The 20,455-nt window shown below is 43.6% G+C and overlaps 1 protein-coding gene across 1 annotated transcript; it reads left to right on the forward strand.

The window, feature by feature from the left end:
- Positions 1–4,887: 4,887 nt before the first annotated feature.
- LOC119649014 (carboxypeptidase B-like) lies at positions 4,888–11,533 on the forward strand. Its single transcript, XM_038050965.1, has 3 exons — positions 4,888–5,078; positions 10,257–11,131; positions 11,192–11,533. The coding sequence occupies exons 2-3, from the start codon at positions 10,404–10,406 to the stop codon at positions 11,496–11,498; spliced, it is 1,035 nt and encodes a 344-aa protein (XP_037906893.1). The 5' UTR covers positions 4,888–5,078; positions 10,257–10,403; the 3' UTR covers positions 11,499–11,533.
- The last annotated feature ends 8,922 nt before the right edge of the window (positions 11,534–20,455 follow it).

Below are 20,455 nucleotides of genomic sequence, written 5' to 3' on the forward strand. Positions count from 1 at the left end.
GACAAGACTGCGGTTAGAATATTTGCGATTTACCGGCTGATATCCTATGCCGAAGGGCCCTAATCTAGCATGCGTCGTTGTTGCAGAGTCCGGTTCAGTCCGTCATCAATCATCATAGAATTACCTAACCCTGCTGCTTAGCAGATATGCATATTTTGAATCTTACCTGCACACAATAGGGAAATCACGGTCGCCTGACTGTATTAATTCTAAGGATGTGAAAGATGATCCCTGCCATAAATTCTTCTTCTGCTGAAGCTATTTGAGGCCATTCTGCAGAGCGAGGACACGTGGAGTCGAGTGTCACGTTACACTCAAAGCATTCTTAAGGCGAAATAGAGGGAGATTGATAGGAGAAATGCCGGGGTAGCTGGGGTTCCTTGAATCCTTTGCTGCTGTAAATAAGCTGCCCTTCTTTCTTCGTATTTAAATGATATATTAAACTTTATGAAATCCGAAATTTAAGGACTTTTTCAGTGACTTAACGATTTGACTTTCTTCCCAACTCAGTGTTCAGATTTTTGAATCTTTCAGGTTTAGACACGTTCCAGCCCTTTACCGATTTTTTAAAAATATTTTTTGCCTACAGTCCCATCGGCGACACACTCACATTTTTGGCAGACTTAGCAAAAAGGAAAGCTGATAGTTTCGTTCAGGGCAAAGACCACTTACCAGACGCTGCTTCAGTTTTGCGCTGGAACAGTGCGACCGAAAGCGGCAATCCTCCTTTCTATATAATTGCAAACACCACGTGGTAGTGAACTATACGCAAAATAGACCATTTTATCTTTTTAGACCTAAACTGGCTCAGGTGCAATTTTGGGTTAGGATTGAAGGAGTCCGCGTACACTTGATGACGGACAGAACCAATTGGGCAGACGTTTTTTGACACTTTTCACTGTCCACGCTATTCGCTCCAATCAACAGTGAGGTATAGGCCTCCTCTCGGTATCGACTTAGTGTATTGTGGTTGGGCCTCCTGATAGAATGGCCAAATCTAATTTAATTTATCACACGTAGGGAGCGTACACTAAGTTCTGCTTCTGCAGTTGAGTGTGGAGCTCTTTTCGGTCAGTTTCTCGTCGACTCGCTCCCAGATTCCAGAGGACAGAAGGGAGACTTTGGGTCAACCGCCCAAACTCTGCAGTTGTTCCTGCACCGGCTCATCAGCTCGCTGTTTCTAAAGCAGCTTGACTTTTGGTCAAAGAAAATAAAATTTTACAATAGACAAATGTTCAGCCACGGGTGAAGGAACTTTTTTTCAGATCATATTGGATTAGTTTTATGTCAGGTTCACATTCCGCCGCCCATAAGTTCACTTCCAAAAACTTGTTTATAACAGTGGGAAGTATTTCTAATACCAATGGTAATGGCAACAGTGATGCCATACGTGATATGATGCAACCTTCATTCGGCCCCTTAGAAGTATCTTTATTGTGTCGACCATGACTATAAATAGAGTACCGGAAAGATGGCGTCCTCTTCGAGCGTCCTCTACTCACAGTTCTAATTTGGTGATCACCTCGCAGGCCTGGTTCTTAGCGTAGATACTAATCAAAATGAAGTTGGCTCATCTACGTTTACAGAGCGGGAGGTACACAGAAAGCGATGAGGAAACGGTAAACCATCTGCTTGAAGTGCACTTCCCATGCAGTACCCAAAATTTCATCTGGGGGCCGACAGAGATATACAGCCCTCATTCAGAAGATTGTACTCTGGCATGCAAAGTAATTGGAAATTGGCATTTAACTCGTTCTATGGATATAAGTCTGCAGATCGTGGTGGCATTACTCCTGCCCAGGTAATAAAGGGAATGGACGCTCTGGGCTTACATATTCGAAATATATACCGCGCTTGCCCAGCACACGCTTATATTCCAACTAGCTGGCGTGATGTGAAGGTAATATTTATTGTCAAACCAAGGAAACCCACCTGCGCAGACGTAAAAAGCTTCCGACCGATCAGTCTAACTGCCTTTCTGCTAAAAGGACTGGAAACACTAGTACATCGGTTCATAAGGGATACATGTATACCTAGGGGGCTACTTCACTGTAGGCAACATGCCTACTAGAAAGGCAAATCCGCGGGAAAAACTGAAAAGGCAATGTCCAATAAAGAATGCACCTTAGGCGCATTCATGGAGCCTTCAATTATGCCTCATTCGTGACAACGCGGAAAGACAGCGTGATATCGATCCGCAGTTGGCCAGTTGGATCTTTCACATACTAAAGTGGAGAAAGATCCTTTTATTGGTCGGACAGGAATCTGTTGTGGCAGAGTGTCTTAGGGGTTGTCCACAGGGAGGGGTTCCCTCCCCTCTATTGTAGCTCCTGGTAATGGACACCTTGCTATAGCTGCTGGAGGATACGAATTTCTTCCCACAAGCATTTGCTGTCGATCTGGCTGTAATAATTATCGGCAAATTTGCGGGCACAGTATGCAATACTGCATGTAATCCACAGTTGATGCCGCCATAATGGACTCAAAGTGAACGCTTGGGAAATTGGACTAGTTATGCTAACTAGGAACGACAGGTGGGTCAGCTACACGCTACCCACCTTAGCAGTGGCGGAAATCATGGGCGCCCGAGGCTAAACTTTGCTAACAGCAGGAAGCTGCTGACGGAGATTCCGGGCACTCAAACATCGCTGGTGATGAGGAAGCTGAGAGACTAGTTCGCCGAGGTGACTAATCCACGATTGTGGAGCTAGAACCAGCTTTTGGCATCTGATCATCTACTGTCAAATTTACTCGGAAGAGGGAAATGGCAAGGACTCACGCAGCTGAATGGAGGAATTGGAACTTGCCGGCAGACGAAAATTTTTGTGATGGAGCCCGGGGCTAGTAGAGCGGCATTTTTGTTATCCCTTAAGAAGTGTGAATTGAAAGCCTAAGTAGGGCTTTTAACGGGGCACTACCTCCTAAACTACCACATGGAAAAAAATCGGGGTGGTGGTCTCCGTCATATGCAGCTAATGCGAGGAGAAAGAAGAGATGGGCCTGCACTTCGAATGCAGCTGCTCTCCGCCCTCGTCAGAGCTCAGGCGAAGATACCTTGGTTCTCTTCAACGAAGAGTCTGCGTATTCTCTGTCTCTGGAGCGGACGTCTATTGCGATTGTCCAGAATTGCTAGCTATTTGTCTGAGATAGATAGCTAGATCTTCACTCCATCATAGCAGTTGTATCTTTTTATTAGCCAGGGGACTTTCAAACCACATTAGATCAGGGCCTTGAAGGGTGTTAGAGCATTTCATTCAAGACCGTAACGGTACACTACAGTACACTGTAGGAGTCAATGTGGTCAGCATTGCGCTCGCCCGAGATTATTACCCTGATTTGACTCAGGTACTTATTCACTGCTGAGTCGACTGGTATCCGACGTCAAACCACAATACAAATCTCATTGCTTCCAGTGAGATTTTAGTCGCGACCTTCCGTACGACAGCCTTGTGCTCTAACCGCTCAGCTATCCGGACACATCCGGTTATATTGCCTTCACTAAAGTCTCAGTCTTTGACTCCAGTCTATAGAATGAATGCTTCCAATAGGAGTTCTGAACCTATTCCTTCTTCCTAGGGATGCTTCTACAACAATGTTCAGATTAAAGACTATAGAACTTGAATCCGAGAACGATTAGACACAATCAATTGCTGAAAGTTTTATTGCCAGGAAGATGATATTAGGAACCTCTTGCTAACCCTTACAATTCCTTAAACATGGAGAAGGTAATATTTTCGTATTGCCTCTGAAGAAAACTCGAAGGTTAGATGAGATGGACTTTGAGTGCTATCGAGGGATGTGCACTATCTTCAGTTCATCTTTGCTTCCAAATTTTCCTTAGGGGTGTCAACTAACTCCAGCCTGTCATCTGGTTTGCAAGATTTGAAAACTTTGAATTCGTCCATTGGTATCGCACAGTTGTGAAAGCGCAGACATTGGACAAGCTGGTCCTTGTTTGGCAATAAAAACCGAGTTAAAAGCCTTTTAGGAATCTCTTTGTATCGGATGGGATTGATTTTAGCCGGGAGCCTTTTCTAATATCATGCATTAACGAAACGTGGATGAAGTGGCGTTCCACAACTGGTCTTCTTTGTGATCGATGTACCAACGATCATCTCAAGTCTAAAATTTACCGCAATGTCGTCCGTCCTGTCGCTCTCTACGGTTCTGGGTGTTGGGCGACTATAAAAGACAATGAACGGCGTTTTGCGGCAATAGAGGCAAAGATGTTGCGCTGGACTGATGACACGTTTTGATCACATCCGAAATGAGGATATTCTTGGTGGATGTGGGATTACACTGATCGTGGAAAAACTATGAGAGAGGCGTCTTCTATGGTTATGGTCACGTAATTTTTGCGCACGAGAATTCGCTTGCCAAGATTGGTCTGAACATCGAAGTCGATGGTAAGGCACCAAAAGGCCGGCCGAAACAAAGTTAAAAGCCCCACGATTGCATCCAAATCAGGCATTTGATGGAACTAAATGGCAAAATCGAACACGACCCCGCTAATGAGCGGGATAACAGCTGAAGAAAAAGAATGAATCCATAATGGGAAGAAGACTCCAAGTTACTTGTGATTTACTTGTGATTTTCGTCATGAAGCATTTCTAAGGGAAGATGGCAGAATTTTAAGTTTGTTCTAGAGGTCAGCCCCCCGCTCATGATTTCTGCTGATAATCTGAAGTATGACATGTAAGCCTTCTGGAAGCAAGGTATAAAAGGACACTTACGCAAGCAAAACAACAATCACATATGGGAGTAAATAACGTATATGAAGCCAGTAAATGGAACTCGAAATACATGGCTTATTTCCTTAAACCCAGTAAAATATGCAATTACAGGCACAAAACTGTGTTTTCCGGACAAATCAACTTTGCACTTTATTTTAGTGTCATTTTAGTACTTTTCAAATTGTCAGGTTTTTAATGTTTCGTGAAAATTTGTTTTTAAAAATTAATTTTGTGTTCTTACAAGAAAGGTTGCCAACGATCTTCATAGTTAGCATTGCGAGATGATAGAACTTCTGGAAGAGAGGCTTCAAATTTAGTTATCTGGAAGGCATACTAAAATCTGTAGTAAGTATGAGCACCTTCGATGATCTCCATTTTTACTTTTTAATTTTTCCTACTGAAAGCATCATACTGCCGTGACGTTTCCAATTTCCAAATGCTTCTTTTAAGGATCCCTACCCGGTTTTCGGTTTTGCTTTATTCAACTGGCATAATTCTTCTAGGGTCGAATGAAAGAAGGAGTGTGTGCAAAACTACCCCTACCAGGCCAGGAGTGTCAAAGAGGGAAAAGATGGATGGTTACTGACAATTTAGGAGGGCCTGAAAAATACGATTAATGGGGATGTGCTACCCTTTTGATTAGAGCTGCCGAATTAATGGATTTAGATGGTCTTCCAGTTTTCTCGAAAAAAAGTTTCATCAAATTGAGAACATATTCTCAAAGTGGTTTCACTCGCCGATATACTTCGGCAATTATCATAATCTTTCTAGTCTTCCAGTTCTAAGATAGTCCAGTGTAAATTTTAGTATTTTTCGTTCAAACACTCATTTATTCATGACAGGGTTAGGTAGGTATGATGGATCTTATTAGGGTCTTGTAGAGAATCAGTTTGGCTTTGGTACTAAGGCCTATTTTCTTGGGAATAAGATGGTATACCTTATTAACTGCGTGGCGTGCCTTACTCTTAGCGATCTTCATGTTCGAATTAAATTAGAGAAAGTCGTCAATCTTATTATTATTATTCTGTTAAGGGAAAGTCGCACCGCGTCCTTAAAGAACTATTGTGCCCCTTTTTCTGGTTATAGCGTACCTATTAATCATAGTATCTCAAGCAAGCATATAACCGTCATGAACTTTAGTATATTCCCTACTTCCAGATTTTTCAACTTAGCATCTGGTATTAAGTGTTCTCCCAGATGCCTCGACCCACTTTGCACAAGTGCCGGACACTGTCCCAGGACGTATATAAAGGCTCCATCGCACTCCGTACAAAACCTGCAGGCAGTGTCCGTAAATATCTCGAGCTTCTCTAGGTGATAGTTTAGCCGATCAGTGAGAATTCCCACTATGATGCGGAGGTTCATTTTGGTGAGGTTTAAGCAATCCTTTGTGCGCATTTGTTCGTATCCGCCAACTGCTCCATCCCTGGTAGGTCCGTCCACTATAGTTTCATCAACCGTTCTTCTTCATTTCTTAGCGTTAAAGGCATGAAACCATTTCCGATTCCACACGCAATTTTGCGAATTTTTCCTATCCGGGGGCGTGGAAATTTTTAATTTTCATCGATTTCGGCTAGACCTTCTGAACGTGCATTTTCCCCGATATCTCGCGTTCCCGGCATCGCAGAGTGGAAATTCTTTCATTTCCTGAATCTGGGCCGCGTCCCCGTCCGAACGAGGTATCGCCCAGAGAAATCCAACGATTTTGTAGTTTTGCGAATTGCTGGGCGTTTTGTAGATTCGCTAGTTTGGGAAGAGATTTCTTAGCAGCTTGCGCGTATGACACGCCTGGGTTGGTCAAACTCTGTGAAAGATCAGTAGCTTTTTGATTGAGTGAAGATTTCTCAGTTGCTTTACGGGTTTTGACAGCTTCGCCTTTGGCTACCATCTCTTTATAAGCTGGACACCTACGATAGCTTACATTCCCCACGCGGATGGCTCTCTTCGCATTTCACGCATCTGTGCACCATCGAGCAATTTTGGGGGATATGTTGGAAGCTTTGCAGTTGCACTTCCTGTACTGGTTTGACCTTTTCGAAGATAATCTTTTGATGAAGGATATATTATACTTCACCTTGAAAGCTTCACTTGGTTCATGAGAGGGCTCAAGGTTGGCTATAAAAAGGTCAGATTATGATTTGACAAGTCGCGAAGGATTCCCCCTGTGAAGGGCCTTATCTTGTTTGGTCACAAAATTTGCACCGAGCGAACTTTCAGAAGTGAGTTGTCTGAAGTGAGTTCGGCCATAATTTCTTCAGGGTTAGTTTCCCTGTGGAGCCAGCAGATAATTATGAACTGAGTTCTAAGGGATGGATGGAATGTTGTAGTGGAACTATGCCCTTGCTCTTCACTAAGCCACAAAAATTTGACATGGTCTCTCCAGGTACTCCGCCTTTATGCCTTTGCCCATTAGTGATTTCAGTAACTGCGGCACATTAATAATATATGCCGTAAATGGAGGATTTTTTTCCTTTTTGGGCTTTAAGGCACCAGCAAAGGAAACACTGACACTTGGCACTTGGGGAGCACTTTCACATTTAGTACTCACCTGTTGCTTTCTCCGTCGACTTCGAGCCACATCTTTTCTGCTTCGGGTCCCTGCTTTGTCTCACTTACGAGCTCCTCCCCAATTAGATGGACTAATGAAGTCGCTGCTTGACGTGCCTCGGGCACTGAAGGATAGTCACCTGGTACTTCTGCTGGCTTGGCCAGGGTAGCAACATGCTGTCCAAAGTTCATGGCGGGAAAAACTGTCGGCAGCGTAGATTCCAGGGATTTCACCGTATCCCTAATCGCTGATCGTTTTCTTCAGCAGCTCGATTTGAGTACATCATCATACTTAGCTCGTTTTTCGTCGAGCTCACTGTTATCCGTAGGCATTTGTTGTTGTTTTTTGAAGCCATTATTATCGGATAGCATGGGTAACTCCGGCCCCCGTGATTCTTGGAAACGTCGTTAATATGCTGGGCATCGTTGGTTGTTTTACGGCGCTTGGGGCTGCATTTCTCTTAGTTTATGAAAGAAAAGGAAACTTAATTTTGAAGGTTGGTCGGCATAGAGTGACTAAAACTTTGTTGACGAGTCACAACGTCCAGCGACAGTCTTGCGGCAATACAAATCTCTGCTCCTAAGAGCTGGTAGTTAATAGCGGCAAGGGTGCAGGTTGGTGGTAGTCCACTTTGGAAAGCGAAAATTTGGACCTCTTTCATCGCACTAAGTAAAAAAAAATAAAACTGTGAATTCAAAGTTTTCGGTTAGACAGAGACTGCTACCTTGATTTTAATAGCGATGAGTATTCAAACTCAAACTGCAATAGGGAGTCTAAAAATAATTTGGATCACATGTATCCTTATTGGATAAGCGGCACTGAAGCATTATGACACGCATTAGGGCATATAACGGAAGGGATGAATATATCAATGAGGATTTTAAGAAGGAGAAGGAAATATTGGCATGTTGTTGGTCTTGGACCTGACACACGTCAATGCTACGTTAGCCAAGAAACTCACTTTTCATGTTAGTGAACACTGTACTTTAATTTGCTTAAATATGAGAGGGGCGTCGAGCCTCAGAAATGTTCTCCCAGAAGAACGGGTGGTTCGCCCGATAAATGGTTTTGTGTGAGACAAACCTCTAGTAGATAAGTCAGTATATTTCTGCAAGGTATGGTCCAAGAAAAGGCCAGGTACACAGATTACACAATAGTCCAAAAGAAATCGGAAGCTACTATGCCCAAAGGGCAGCTGCTTTCCAATCATCATTATCAACGGCGCAACAACCAGCATCAGCTCTAGACCCGCCTTGATGAGGAATTCCAGACACCCCGGTTTTGCCCTAAGGTACATCAATTTGATGTGCCTAAAAGCTGTCTGGCGTTCTGGCCTACGCCATCGCTCCATTTTAGGTACGGTCTGCCTCGTCTTCTTTTTCTACCATAGATATTGCCCTTATAGATTTTCCGGGCTGGATCATCCTTATCCATACGGATTAAGTGACTCATCCACCGTAATCTATTGAGCCAGATTTTATTCACAATTTGATGGTCATGGTATCGCTCATAAATTTCGTCCTTATGTAGGCTACGGAATCGTCCATCCTCATGTGGGGGGCCAATAATTCTTCGGAGGATTCTTCTCTCGAACGCGGCCTAGAGTTCTTGCTAAGAACCCAAGTTTCCGAGGAATACATGAGGACCGGCAAGATCATATTCTTGTACAGTAAGAGCTTTGACCCTATGGTGAGACGTTTCGAGCGGAACACTTTTTGCAAGCTGAAATAGGCTCTGTTGGCTGACAACAACCGTGCGCGGATTTCATCATCGTAGCGGTTATCGGTTGTGATTTTCGACCCTAGATAGGGGAAATTGTCAACGGTCTCAAAGTTGTATTCTTCTATCCTTATTCTTCCTGTTTGACCAGTGCTTCAGAATACCGCATCGAAATTGGATCACAACGTTTTGAGCGATTAAGTTTCGATATACACATTTATGCTGGTTGAATGCGGATTCTATTCACTGCAAAAATACAATATTACAAAGAAGCACTACATCGAATTCATTGGATTGCAGCGCCACCGTTTCATCATCCAGTTATCAATCATTCGAAATAAAGAGACCTGAGCACATCAACAACGAGTCCGGGTTGTTCTTTTGCATTCAAAACGTGTCTATTTGGCAGTTTCAAAAATCGTTTTATTGATTCGGTGGGACCGTTTAGGTGAAATGCATTCAGTTGCGTAGTAACACGAGCATGAATGTAGCATTGCGATGCTAAATGTTTAAAGAAAGAATAGGTTGTTTTTATTTCGGAAAGTACATAAGCCAATCTCACACTACCAGTTTCCTATTTTTTTTCCGGGACTAGAAATGATTTTCTTGTTAGAAAAAAAAAATGAATTGACAACTTGCAATAGGTTTCGAATCGTTAGGACTTTAAAATCGATGTATTTTTATTTTCCATTGCGTGTTGGAAAACTTCTTGGCCATTTTTCTGAAAGGCTATAACAAGGGCTTAGAAGTCCCTTGATTATTATTAATATGAAGTCGCGTGGAATTTCAGGGAGTTGGAAATAGGATAATGGAAATGATAAAAGAAACCTGTGAATTTCTCTGGATGAACCCCCCCCCCTCCTCTGTGAACCCCGTTGAAGCTCACCTGAGGCTTACATTCAGCCCTCCCTGTCTAATCCCCACAGTCTGATCATCTTTTCGGGAGCCTTAGAAAAAGAAATGTCACTCCTCAGCTCGTTGAAGTCATGAAATTTTCCATAAAGAAAAGAATACTATGCCAGCATTGTTCACCCCAGCTCAAGGGCAGTCACTGCCTCTATGTATATGTTAGGTTTTTGCTTTAAACAAAAGGAACATGGTCCTACCTTTCCTCTTTCCCTCAAGGACTTAACGATCATTGTGACTATATGCTTAATCTTGACGAACTATCTTTTCTTTCACTATATCCAAATAATAAGGTTCTGTTGTCAACATAACCTTAAAAAGGATACATTTAATATTTTCCCTCTTTGCAGGTAGTTACAAAGTTCTTAGAATTATTTCGATTCATCGAGATAATATGAAGGTGGAAATCTGTTTGCAAAAAGTATCTTAAGTACTCGTAAAATTCACGTTAATTGTGAAATTGTGACCTTTTATTTCTGCGAATTTCACATAAAGAAATGCCAACATATATCAGTGGGCAACGATGTTCCACCTACGACTCATCCTGTCCAAAAAAGACATTTATCAAAAAATATGAATCAAGCACTTTTCCCATTAAGTATCCTTCGAGTGGGATATCCTTCGACTCCTACTACAGTCACCAAGATATGAATGAATACATGCATTATTTGGCAGTTAGGTTCCCAGAGAGGGTTTGCATTCGAACTGTTGGGCAATCCTTTGAGAATCGAGATATAAAGTTAATTCATATCTCCAACGGTGTTAGGTCTGCAAATAAAAACATAATTTTCATTGATGCCGGGATTCACGCACGTGAATGGATTGCACCTGCTACTGCTCTGTACATTATATACCAGCTGGTTGAAAACTTCGAAGCAAACCAAGAGCTACTGGATGAATTCGATTGGATAGTTCTACCACTGGTGAATCCTGATGGCTATGAATACTCACGAGGTAAATTCAGCTATTGGAGGAAAACACGCTCAACAGTCAAATCAAATCCGTGTCGCGGGACTGATGCTAATAGAAATTTCGCTTTCCACTGGGATGAAAAATTTGCATCTACAGATCCTTGTTCAGATATATTCAAAGGGAAGCAACCTTTTTCGGAACCTGAAAGTCGGATTGTGGCTCAAATTCTTTTGGAATTGAAAGGGAGAGGAAAGTTCTACATTTCCTTGCATTCTTTTGGGAATTACATTCTGTTCCCATGGGGCTGGACAAAGTAAATAATTTTGTCGAAATTATTGATAAAAGCTCGGTTCACTTGCAGTATTTTTTTCAGGAAACTTCCGCCTACCTATGGAGACCTTCAATATGTAGCCTCTGTCGGTGCAGAAGCTATTCGATCAGCTACAGGATCCACGTATGTTTACGGAAGTGCTGCAAGCTGTTTGTACCCTGTCTCTGGATCCAGTTTTGACTACGCTTATGCTGTCGCGGAGTTTCCGATATCGTGTGTAATTGAGCTTCCGGGAAAAGGTTACCGGTTTCACCCCATACCAAAGATCATTAAGGAATGCGTGGAAGAAGCATGGATAGGAATTAAAGCCATGGCAATCGCTGTTATAAAAAAATATGGAAGAACCTGAAAATTGAAAGGGTGAATTGAAAGAGTTTTCCTATATCCGTTGTATCTATTTTCTCTATTTCAAAAAAGTTAGAATCGATACTACAATAAATCAATTCACTCATTTTAGAAAGTTGTATATATCCTCATTTACGAGTTCAAAAACTAAGTTGATTTGGGGCCTAAGCATATTATTTATATTGAGCTTAGTACCTGGTCTTCGAAACCATAACCGCTGAGGTCTTCTTAGAGGGGGGAGTGGTGGTGGAGTCACTGCTGCTTAAAATAGGAAAGAGCGATGTAGATCTGAGGGGTGAAGGAAGAGTATCCTACACTGTTGAGAAAGCGGGGAGTCCCACTTGGGAAGCAACTTACCTCCTCTTGTTTGGTCCATGGACCTATCCTTTTGAGTTAAACACTCAAGTTTTAAAAAGAAGAGGTTGACTGATGGTTTCGTCCAGGGCAGAGGCAACTCATCAGACCCTGGCTCACCTTTGCTCTGGGAGCAGTGTGACCGTGCTGTCCGTCATCAAGTGGATGCAGACTTAGAACTCCCTGTATCCTTAACAAAAAAGTTACTTCGACCTAGTTTAGGTCGGAACATACCGGCAGATTTCGCTTCAATTTAATTCACACTCATGTCGTGTTTCCGTTGATATATAAATGGAGCGATTACCACTTGTCGCCACTTTCGGTCAGGCTGTTCCCAGGGCAGAGGTGAACCAGTGTCTGATAAGTTGCCTCTGCCCTATACGAAGCCGTCATTCAACCTTTTTTTATCATACACTAGCTCCCTTTTGAAAATAAATGGGATTCACTTCCGATCACCACAAGAAATATGTGTAATTTCAGATGCAGGCACTATCGTGTTTCTTTTAGATTTTTCGGTTGGGTAGTTTGAAGATTCGGTGGATTTACTTGAACTACCAGCCGCATAGGCACAATCTCGTGGATCATCTAAACTGCGTGCAAGTTCAGTATTTATAGTACTGGATGCGGAGCCTACCTAACGCATCTTCTGCAACTAAAGTGTACTGCGCCCGAGCTGTACAGCGCAACTCCATGCCTGAGTCCAGCAGAAGCTTTGTCCGACAACTACCATGAAAATCACACAAAGAAGCCGATCCTACATACCCGTGTCCAGAGCGCATCCTCCAGGAATTCTCCTGGAAAATTTCTCTCAGAGGGCCGCCTTGGTTTTCATGTTGCCAAATAACATAAGGTGAGCCTTCATGCAAGAGCCACTTCAGAGAAGTTCCTTTCTAACGCGGGTCTATCGCCCTCCTGCAGTACGTGGGATACTACCTTACCACAACGAAGCCTTTGCAGCAGTGAACTAGAGCTCTGCATACAATATAACAGGTCAAAACACAACACTAACACAAAGCACACGGAAATGGTGGCTATCTAACACGGCGGTTAGACACAGAAGTGTCAAGAAACTCCCTTCATCGCCGGAAAGCAGCACGCGCGTATGCATTAGGACAATGAAGCATATCACTGAAACCAAAGCCTTGAATAAAATAATAAAATCCAAGATAGAGTTCACTATATGAACCTCCATATTGTCTAGGTTGCGGATATCTTGCTGGGTAGACGCAGGAGACATAATACGAATCCTCTGAATCTACCCCACACAGAACACAACCTTGACTGGAAACAAAGTCCTGCTCGATGAAAAACTCGTTCAGGCTACCTTGACCTGAACTTTCTCACTTTCGTTCCATCCAACCTGCCACTTGGATGATACACTCTCTTCCAATAACCTTCTCACCGGAAGCCCCTCAATCTGATCACCACTAACTAAGATCATTTCCATCAAAAGTACACCCCCTGATCCGGTGGGTCGTGGCAGATGCAATTACCCTAGATTAACAGGAGGAACACCAAACAATACAGCGTCATGTTGGTCGAATCCGTGCAACATACAGAAAGGCACGTTAACAATTTCACTCGCTAACAGGCGTAGAGCTATTTCCAGCCATCATTATCATCGTGATGGGAGCAGTGCGTGGAACATACAAGCAGTTCCCATGCTTCGATCCTATTCACACCTCATAACTAGCTTCAACATACATACCAATTGGATTAACCGCGTCCTGAGCTCGATCAGACGTGGTTCAACACTCATGTGGTCCGCGGTTTTTTACAACTTAATTAGAGACGGGCAACTTAGCTTGCCTTTTCTCAACACCGTGACGGTTTCTTCCGTTGAGACCACGGTTCCTTTAAGAGACCATGCATTAGCGACGCGCATACACTCAGTACCCCGTTGTTCGAGCTCAAGTCGGATGTTCCTCTCAACAATAATGAGCTGATCATTTGTGTAAGAAACGCATCATCCACCAACAGGTTCCATATAAGTGAACCTGCAATAGATCTTTCTGAGCAGCCACGGTATACACTTATCCACAGACGCTCGTTCATGAATTGGATGAATGCTTTTTAAAATGGAAGTGGTTTTTCCAGAGAGTCAAGTCCTGCAGCCATCCTCACGAAGTTCCGACGGCATGATATTCAAACGCACCTTTGAAACCTACAAAGATTCCAAGGACGTGTTTGCTAACATAACGGACGACAAAGTCATCATATGCATTGGGGCGTCGTCAGTGGACCTACCAGTTTGGCTTATCCGCACCAGATGGGGGTTTTCATTTTCATTCATTCATTTCATAATTCTCTCCAGAACTTTGCTAATGGGCAGGAAAATAAATATTGCCCCACCAAACTGAGGATTACTATCATCTTTCTCTGGTGACTTCAGCAGCACAGCATCCCTTTCAGAAAGCTGGGAATTAGCCCTACTATAGGTAAACTCAACTAATGCCCGTAGCTTTTGGAAGGGGGAAAGCCAGCTACCGACCCTCGTAATTCCTCGGGTGTAGTGTTAGGTGATGGGTTACTTGGCCTCCGTTACATCTAATACTACAAGTAGCCTGATGAACAGGCTGTTTTAAATGAGTACACCACTGCCAGCAGGACCCACTGCAATGACGTAGAATATAGACTGGGAATTTATTAGTTTAGGGGGAAGAGTACACTTGATCAAAAGACGCAGGAAGTAGTACTGGGGATCTTCCGATCTCAACGCCGGTGAAAGGTGGAAATCAGTGGCTTACGGGAAACTACCAAATATGGTGGAGCACCAATGGTAAACTGAACAAAGAGCGGTGTCTGCATTTGGACGAATCATCGCACAGTAACAAAGCACAATGTGCACCAGATCATTAAAAGCATTGTGAGAGCCATTAGGGTTCTGTACAAAAGCATCAGTGACAAAACAATTGCAGGTACAAACGAAAAGATACTTACTTAAGCTACACAAGGGAGGATTAGAGAGAAAGCACATGATTCTTTCAGGCTCTCTCATCTGATCTTTAAAGGTAACGTCAACTAAAAAGGGTTCCAAACACAGAGCTAATGCTGGAAGGCTGGAGATCATACAATGTAAAGGCATTAAAGATTTTACAGCAACAGAGGAACTCCACGAGGCCCTAGAAAAATAGTTCGACCACTCGAGGAGCAAGACTCCGCAATCGACGTGGTCAGGAAGAAGGAAGCTCAAAAAACGGCGACTATTAATTTGAGGGCTGTGGCAGCGGTGGAACTTTTGGTATTTAGTAAACTGAAAATAGGCTGCAGAGCCTGAAAGCTTATAGATACCCCTCAAGATATTTCAGATGCCTTATATTTGGCCACGGTACTCATAACTGCGATAGGTGAGGAAGTGTAGAAAATGGGGTGGAGAACGGCACATATTGAAGGAGTGCAAATCAAACTCTGAACGTGTTTTCTGCAAAGTGAAAGAGGGGATGGACTGTTTATATTCTTAAGGGAGCAGCAGATGTCCAGTATCCAGAGCGAGGTAACGCTGGGCCTACAATCACTGATCATTTACGAGAAGGAAATCGAAGCAGACGAAGATGCAGCTAGCACGACGGCAATATATTGTTATTTGCCATAAGCCCTATGTGGGACATAGCGTAATACACCCCGTACCGGAACAAGGATCCATCTTATGATATCTCGACTTATCCGTTACCGCTGCCATCTGGGTTTGGAATTATACTTACTCACGGGACCTCAGGTTTCTGCCAAAGACCGAAGAGATGCTTTTTTTATTAGTATTCAGCATTTTCCATGTATGCTTAATGGTTTAGCGGTTGCTGTTTTGTGCATGGAAGGGCGAATCCTGATAAGAGGTGACTTCAATACGGAGGCCCTTGGATGAGACATGGCTTATCCATACTCCACAGAGAAACGGATCCTGGAAATGACGGCGAAAAACGAGCTCATAGTTTTATACACCGGATCTCAGCGAGCATTCACTCAGACTGTGCAGAAAGTATCCTTGACCTAACCTCTGCGTTGGCGCAACTAGCTCCGTTTTTGGACGCTTCTGGATGACTTCTCGGCAAGTGACAACCAATATATTGCGTTCGAAGTGTTTGACGATATTTGTAGGTATGCACCAGCCCGGCGGAGCGCCGTTGTTCTACTTAATGGTGAACGGCAGAAATTGGCAACTTGCGGAAGAAGTGTCATAGGCTCCGCCGTTTGGAACGACGAAATTCACCACAATGGCAGAGTAGAGATTAGCTAATATGAGATGCTGGTCGTACCTAGTCGATAATGTGAATTGAGTTCCGTGGCGACTCGGTTATAAGCACTGCGTAGTTAGTACAGACCAGCTGGGCCGGGGGTATTATTCCTCAAACACTAACGGATTAGCGGCAACTGCTCGAAAGGGATCGAAGACTGGCAGCTATTCATTATGAAAGAGCATGAAAAAATAAAGTAAAAAGGTGCCAGGTCCTAATGGTACCTCGGCGAAAGTATATAAACTAGCGCAAGACCAACGGCTGGACTTACTGCGCTTGTCGGAAGGAGTGTATGTGAGTCAGTTAGAAGGTGCCGAGGCTTGCGCTGATTAGCAAAGGGCAAGGAGATCCTGAGTTGGCCTTTGCATACCGACTGCTGTTTATACTTGGCACAGCCGGGAAGGTGCTCCAAAAGGTCGTGGGGAATAGACTTACTGAAACAATCTGTGCTCCTGGGTATATATTCCAAAGGCAGTTTGGGCATTAGACAGGGAAATCCGCGATGGATGCTATTATGTGGGTTATGTATGCTGTTCCTCGAGATGAGGCACAGAGTCACTGATCTCGACGGATAGTGCTCTTCATAACGCTTGATGTCAGAAACGCTTTCAGTTTTATGCTAAGTAGATAAGAGAATTCATTCCACATGCTGAGTTTTCTCTTGTTAATATTGAGGTACTGTGAGGTCGCTCCCTAGTCTCTGAGACGCTAGAAGGTCAGAGGAGAATGGAGATCACATCGGAGATGGCAAATGGATCCATTCCAGAACCGGGTCTTTGGGGCTTTTCCTTCGATAGTCTACTAAGCTCTGATATGTTAGTAGAGTTGCGCCAGGTCGGTTATGCGGATGATGTTGTAGCGCTGACTGCCAGACTCAATGCTGAACAGACCCAAGGCGGATTTGGCTTGTCGATGCGATGGATAAGCAGATGGATGATGGATGATTTCAGCCTTGCGCTGGAAAAGCCGAAATAGTCATAGGTGACCAGAAAGAAAACTCCAGTCCTGCGTCCCATATTGACCGGTGTTTTTAATCAGAAGCGGTTAAACGCCTTGGTTTAATCTCGGCTCGAAGGAGAGCTTCTTCGAGCAAATAGCGGTGGACAAACATGCATTGGGGGTCTCAGCTCTAAGTCGGCTAATGGCGAATGTAAGGGGATCTATATCTACCAGGAGGTGCCATCTTATGGGTGCAACGCAATCCCTTCTGCTTTACGGCGGGGAGGTATGCGCTGATGCTCTTTGGCAAGGGGGTGCATCGTAAGTGTCTTGTACATGTGCAGAAATGTGGAGCTTTACGAGTAGCGTGTGCCTGTTCCACTGTTTCAGAATGGGTTGCGTTGCCTTCTTTGCTAAAGAACGTGAAGCTGTTTCCTGGTGCACGGAAGAAAACTTAAAAGAGGTGATTGTTATTGTAAAGCGGGAACGCGCACTAACTGTGTACGAACTCGCTTGGCGGAATAAGTCAAGAGGTAGATGGACTTTGCGACGCATCACCAATTAAGAACCGAAATAGAATCCCTTCGAATGCATAGTAGGATTGATAATTTCCTTACTCCACTTGTAACTGCGCATGGAAGTTGGGAAGACATGATCCGCTGACTGTGTTTTCTTTAATGTTGTATTGTACGAAGCCTATCACACGTTTTTCTGATTTAGAAAGTGGGATGGGATTCGTTAGCAACTTTATGCAGATACAGAGCTCTTCTCTACCGACACTGCTGCATATTACGTTCGGAGTCTTTTTTCTTGCGAAGAAGATTGCGCTCAACTAGTGGGGGGACCGGATTGCAAGGGGTTCCTCGAACTAAGAACTCCTATTCCTGAATTGACGACTCCCTAAGACGGGAAAGCGGATGACTAGCCCGAAGTAATGTATAGATCGGTTCTAGGCTAGTTCTCTGGTGGCAGGGGTGTGCTAATTGGCAGTCCGGCGATGTACCATTGCCGAAGTCCAAGATATTCACCTATCCTACCGATAAAAGCAAAACCTTCGTTCACGTCTCCATTCAACAAAACAATCACCCAAAGGGTGGTGAGTAAGATTGATTCAGAGGGAAAAGGGCTGTAGACAACTCCAAAGTAACCTGGGGGTTATGATGGGAGACTCAAAAGATACACGTGTATGCATCTCACAATCATTCAGGAATTTTTCCTTCTTCAAGGAAAGGATCATGACAATCGCAAGATACTTAGGGGGTACTGGAAATTTGCCGCATGGTGTGCAAGGACAAAGCTGAAGGTCCAGAGAAAAAACCTAGTAAGGTTTTTGAGGTCGGAGTAAAGGTAGGGCCAAACATATTCGCTAAGTTGGAGTACTGCACAGAAGGTCTGCCTTGCATTATGCGAGTGGCAGAAGCTTGTGTTGTTGCCCCAACTTTGGTAAATCTCTACCAGAGCCATCATTTAACTGAGCTATACAGCTTTTAAGTAGTATGAAGAAAAAGAAAAGAAGGCTGACATTGCGGTTTCTGTAAAATTATTGTATAGTTGGTTACCGCCTTGGGTGAAAATGCCGATTTAAGGAATGTGTTGAACGCACGCAATTGGAACCAAAGTTCCCCATAGACACTTTCAGTTGTATCATGGTGTCTGTTCATAGTTAGCTGGAGAAAAAACAATCTTGGTTCTGTGGAGAGGAGAATCCTTCAGTGGGACGATTTTCTTGGAGGCCTGAAGCATGCCTGGTTAAATCCAAGTCTAAACCAAAAAATTTTCGAAATTTTCATTGATTCCATTCTAAAGTGCTTATTCAACATTGTTATGCGAGTTTTGACAACTTCAATTTATTTTGGCATGCAAGAAGGAGGGGGGGGGGGGGGTTGACATCCTTACACATAGGCATACGTAGTGAACAATAGGAATGATCCGCAAACAGCGTCAGATTAATATTTTTCGTTACTACTCGTTTACATTTGAATGGACTAGAAATGCATAACAAATAAACTAAACCATTGTTTCTGTTACTTTATAAATCGCGGCTACAAATGTGAAAATACAAGTCATCAATACTTCCTGGATGAATGGAATAAATTCAACTAACAACATTTTATCGACTTTTTCGCCACGTTTCCACGCCGCTCCAGCGTTAAAAGGCAAACCTTGCTTTCGTTCAGTTCGATAACGTTGGTAAGATTTATGGGAAACGTTTGCCAAATGAAATTCGTTTACAGAGAAACAAATCGCACCCGAAGTGAATGTGTGGATTCAAATTGAATTTAAAATTAAATGAATATTGTCAGTGCCGATTGATTAGGTGCCTATATATATACGCTGAGAAAAATGGAAAGGAAATAATGGAGTCAATGAGATTAAGGGATGTGGATTCAGTGTTGGGGTTGTAATAAATCAAAGAAATTGGGGAAATGGAGGGTATTTGGATACTAGAAGACGGAGAATAGTTGTAAGAGCGGATTTGAGGTGTTAGTAACTTATGAGATCGAAGCCATCAAAAGTGATTTTGAGCCTCAGACATGTAAACAGTAACCCCGACTAGCGTTACCTATTTGTAAAATTTTACATTTGAATGGTCCGATAAACAAAACAAGTAAGAACTATAAATATATACCAAGTGGCCACCCTCAGGGGTCGTCAGCGATCTTTAACGGGTCGCTCACGATACGAAGAGTATGGTCCATGAGGTGCCTGAGTAAGCAGTTCTGAATCCCTAGGCAGTAGTCTTGAGAAAGCGTCTCGGTGAGAGAGAGAGTGAACCAAGAATGCGCGGTGGACTTCGAGACATAGTGGAAGCCTTCGGAGCCGTCAACAGCTCTTTGTCGATGTCGATGAGGTGATGTGAGCCTAGCTCTGCCAAGGTGGTAGTTGTGACCCTGGTCGGGTAGTGTGTAATCAACCGGTGTGAGTAGATCGCGTTGCCATGAGTGAACACTGATCGGTCAGGTCACAGGGAACTGGAGTGAGGATTAAAAAATGTGACAAAATATCAGGGAAAGAGGAAGGACTCACTACGTTTGAGCGCAGTACGAAAATGCGTCACTCACTGCAGCGGCCAGGGAACGAGACAACGAAGGCCGAAATACACGATGTGACACCGGAATACCCAAATAAAGAAAAGCCGTACAAAATGACGCGACTGGTGGTGCGGGGATGATAGCTTCAATAACTTGTAATGCCCCTATTTTGGAAGCCCATTCAAAATCGCTAGTTCGCGGTTTGAGACGGCGTTCGATTTCGTGACCTCCCCAAAGCCGAGAAAATGGCTTTGTCCGAATTCAGTGTTTAGGGATAACATTTTCTGGCGTTTACCTGACGCCGAATGACAACGATATCGGACTTTCGGTGTAGGCTTGATGGTCTGGAGGACATCGTTTCGGGCACAGAGGGGGAGGGGGCGCAGTTTTAAACAACGGCTCCACAT

Source organism: Hermetia illucens, chromosome 2 (assembly GCF_905115235.1).
Source record: "Hermetia illucens chromosome 2, iHerIll2.2.curated.20191125, whole genome shotgun sequence".
Classification (NCBI taxonomy): domain Eukaryota; kingdom Metazoa; phylum Arthropoda; class Insecta; order Diptera; family Stratiomyidae; genus Hermetia; species Hermetia illucens.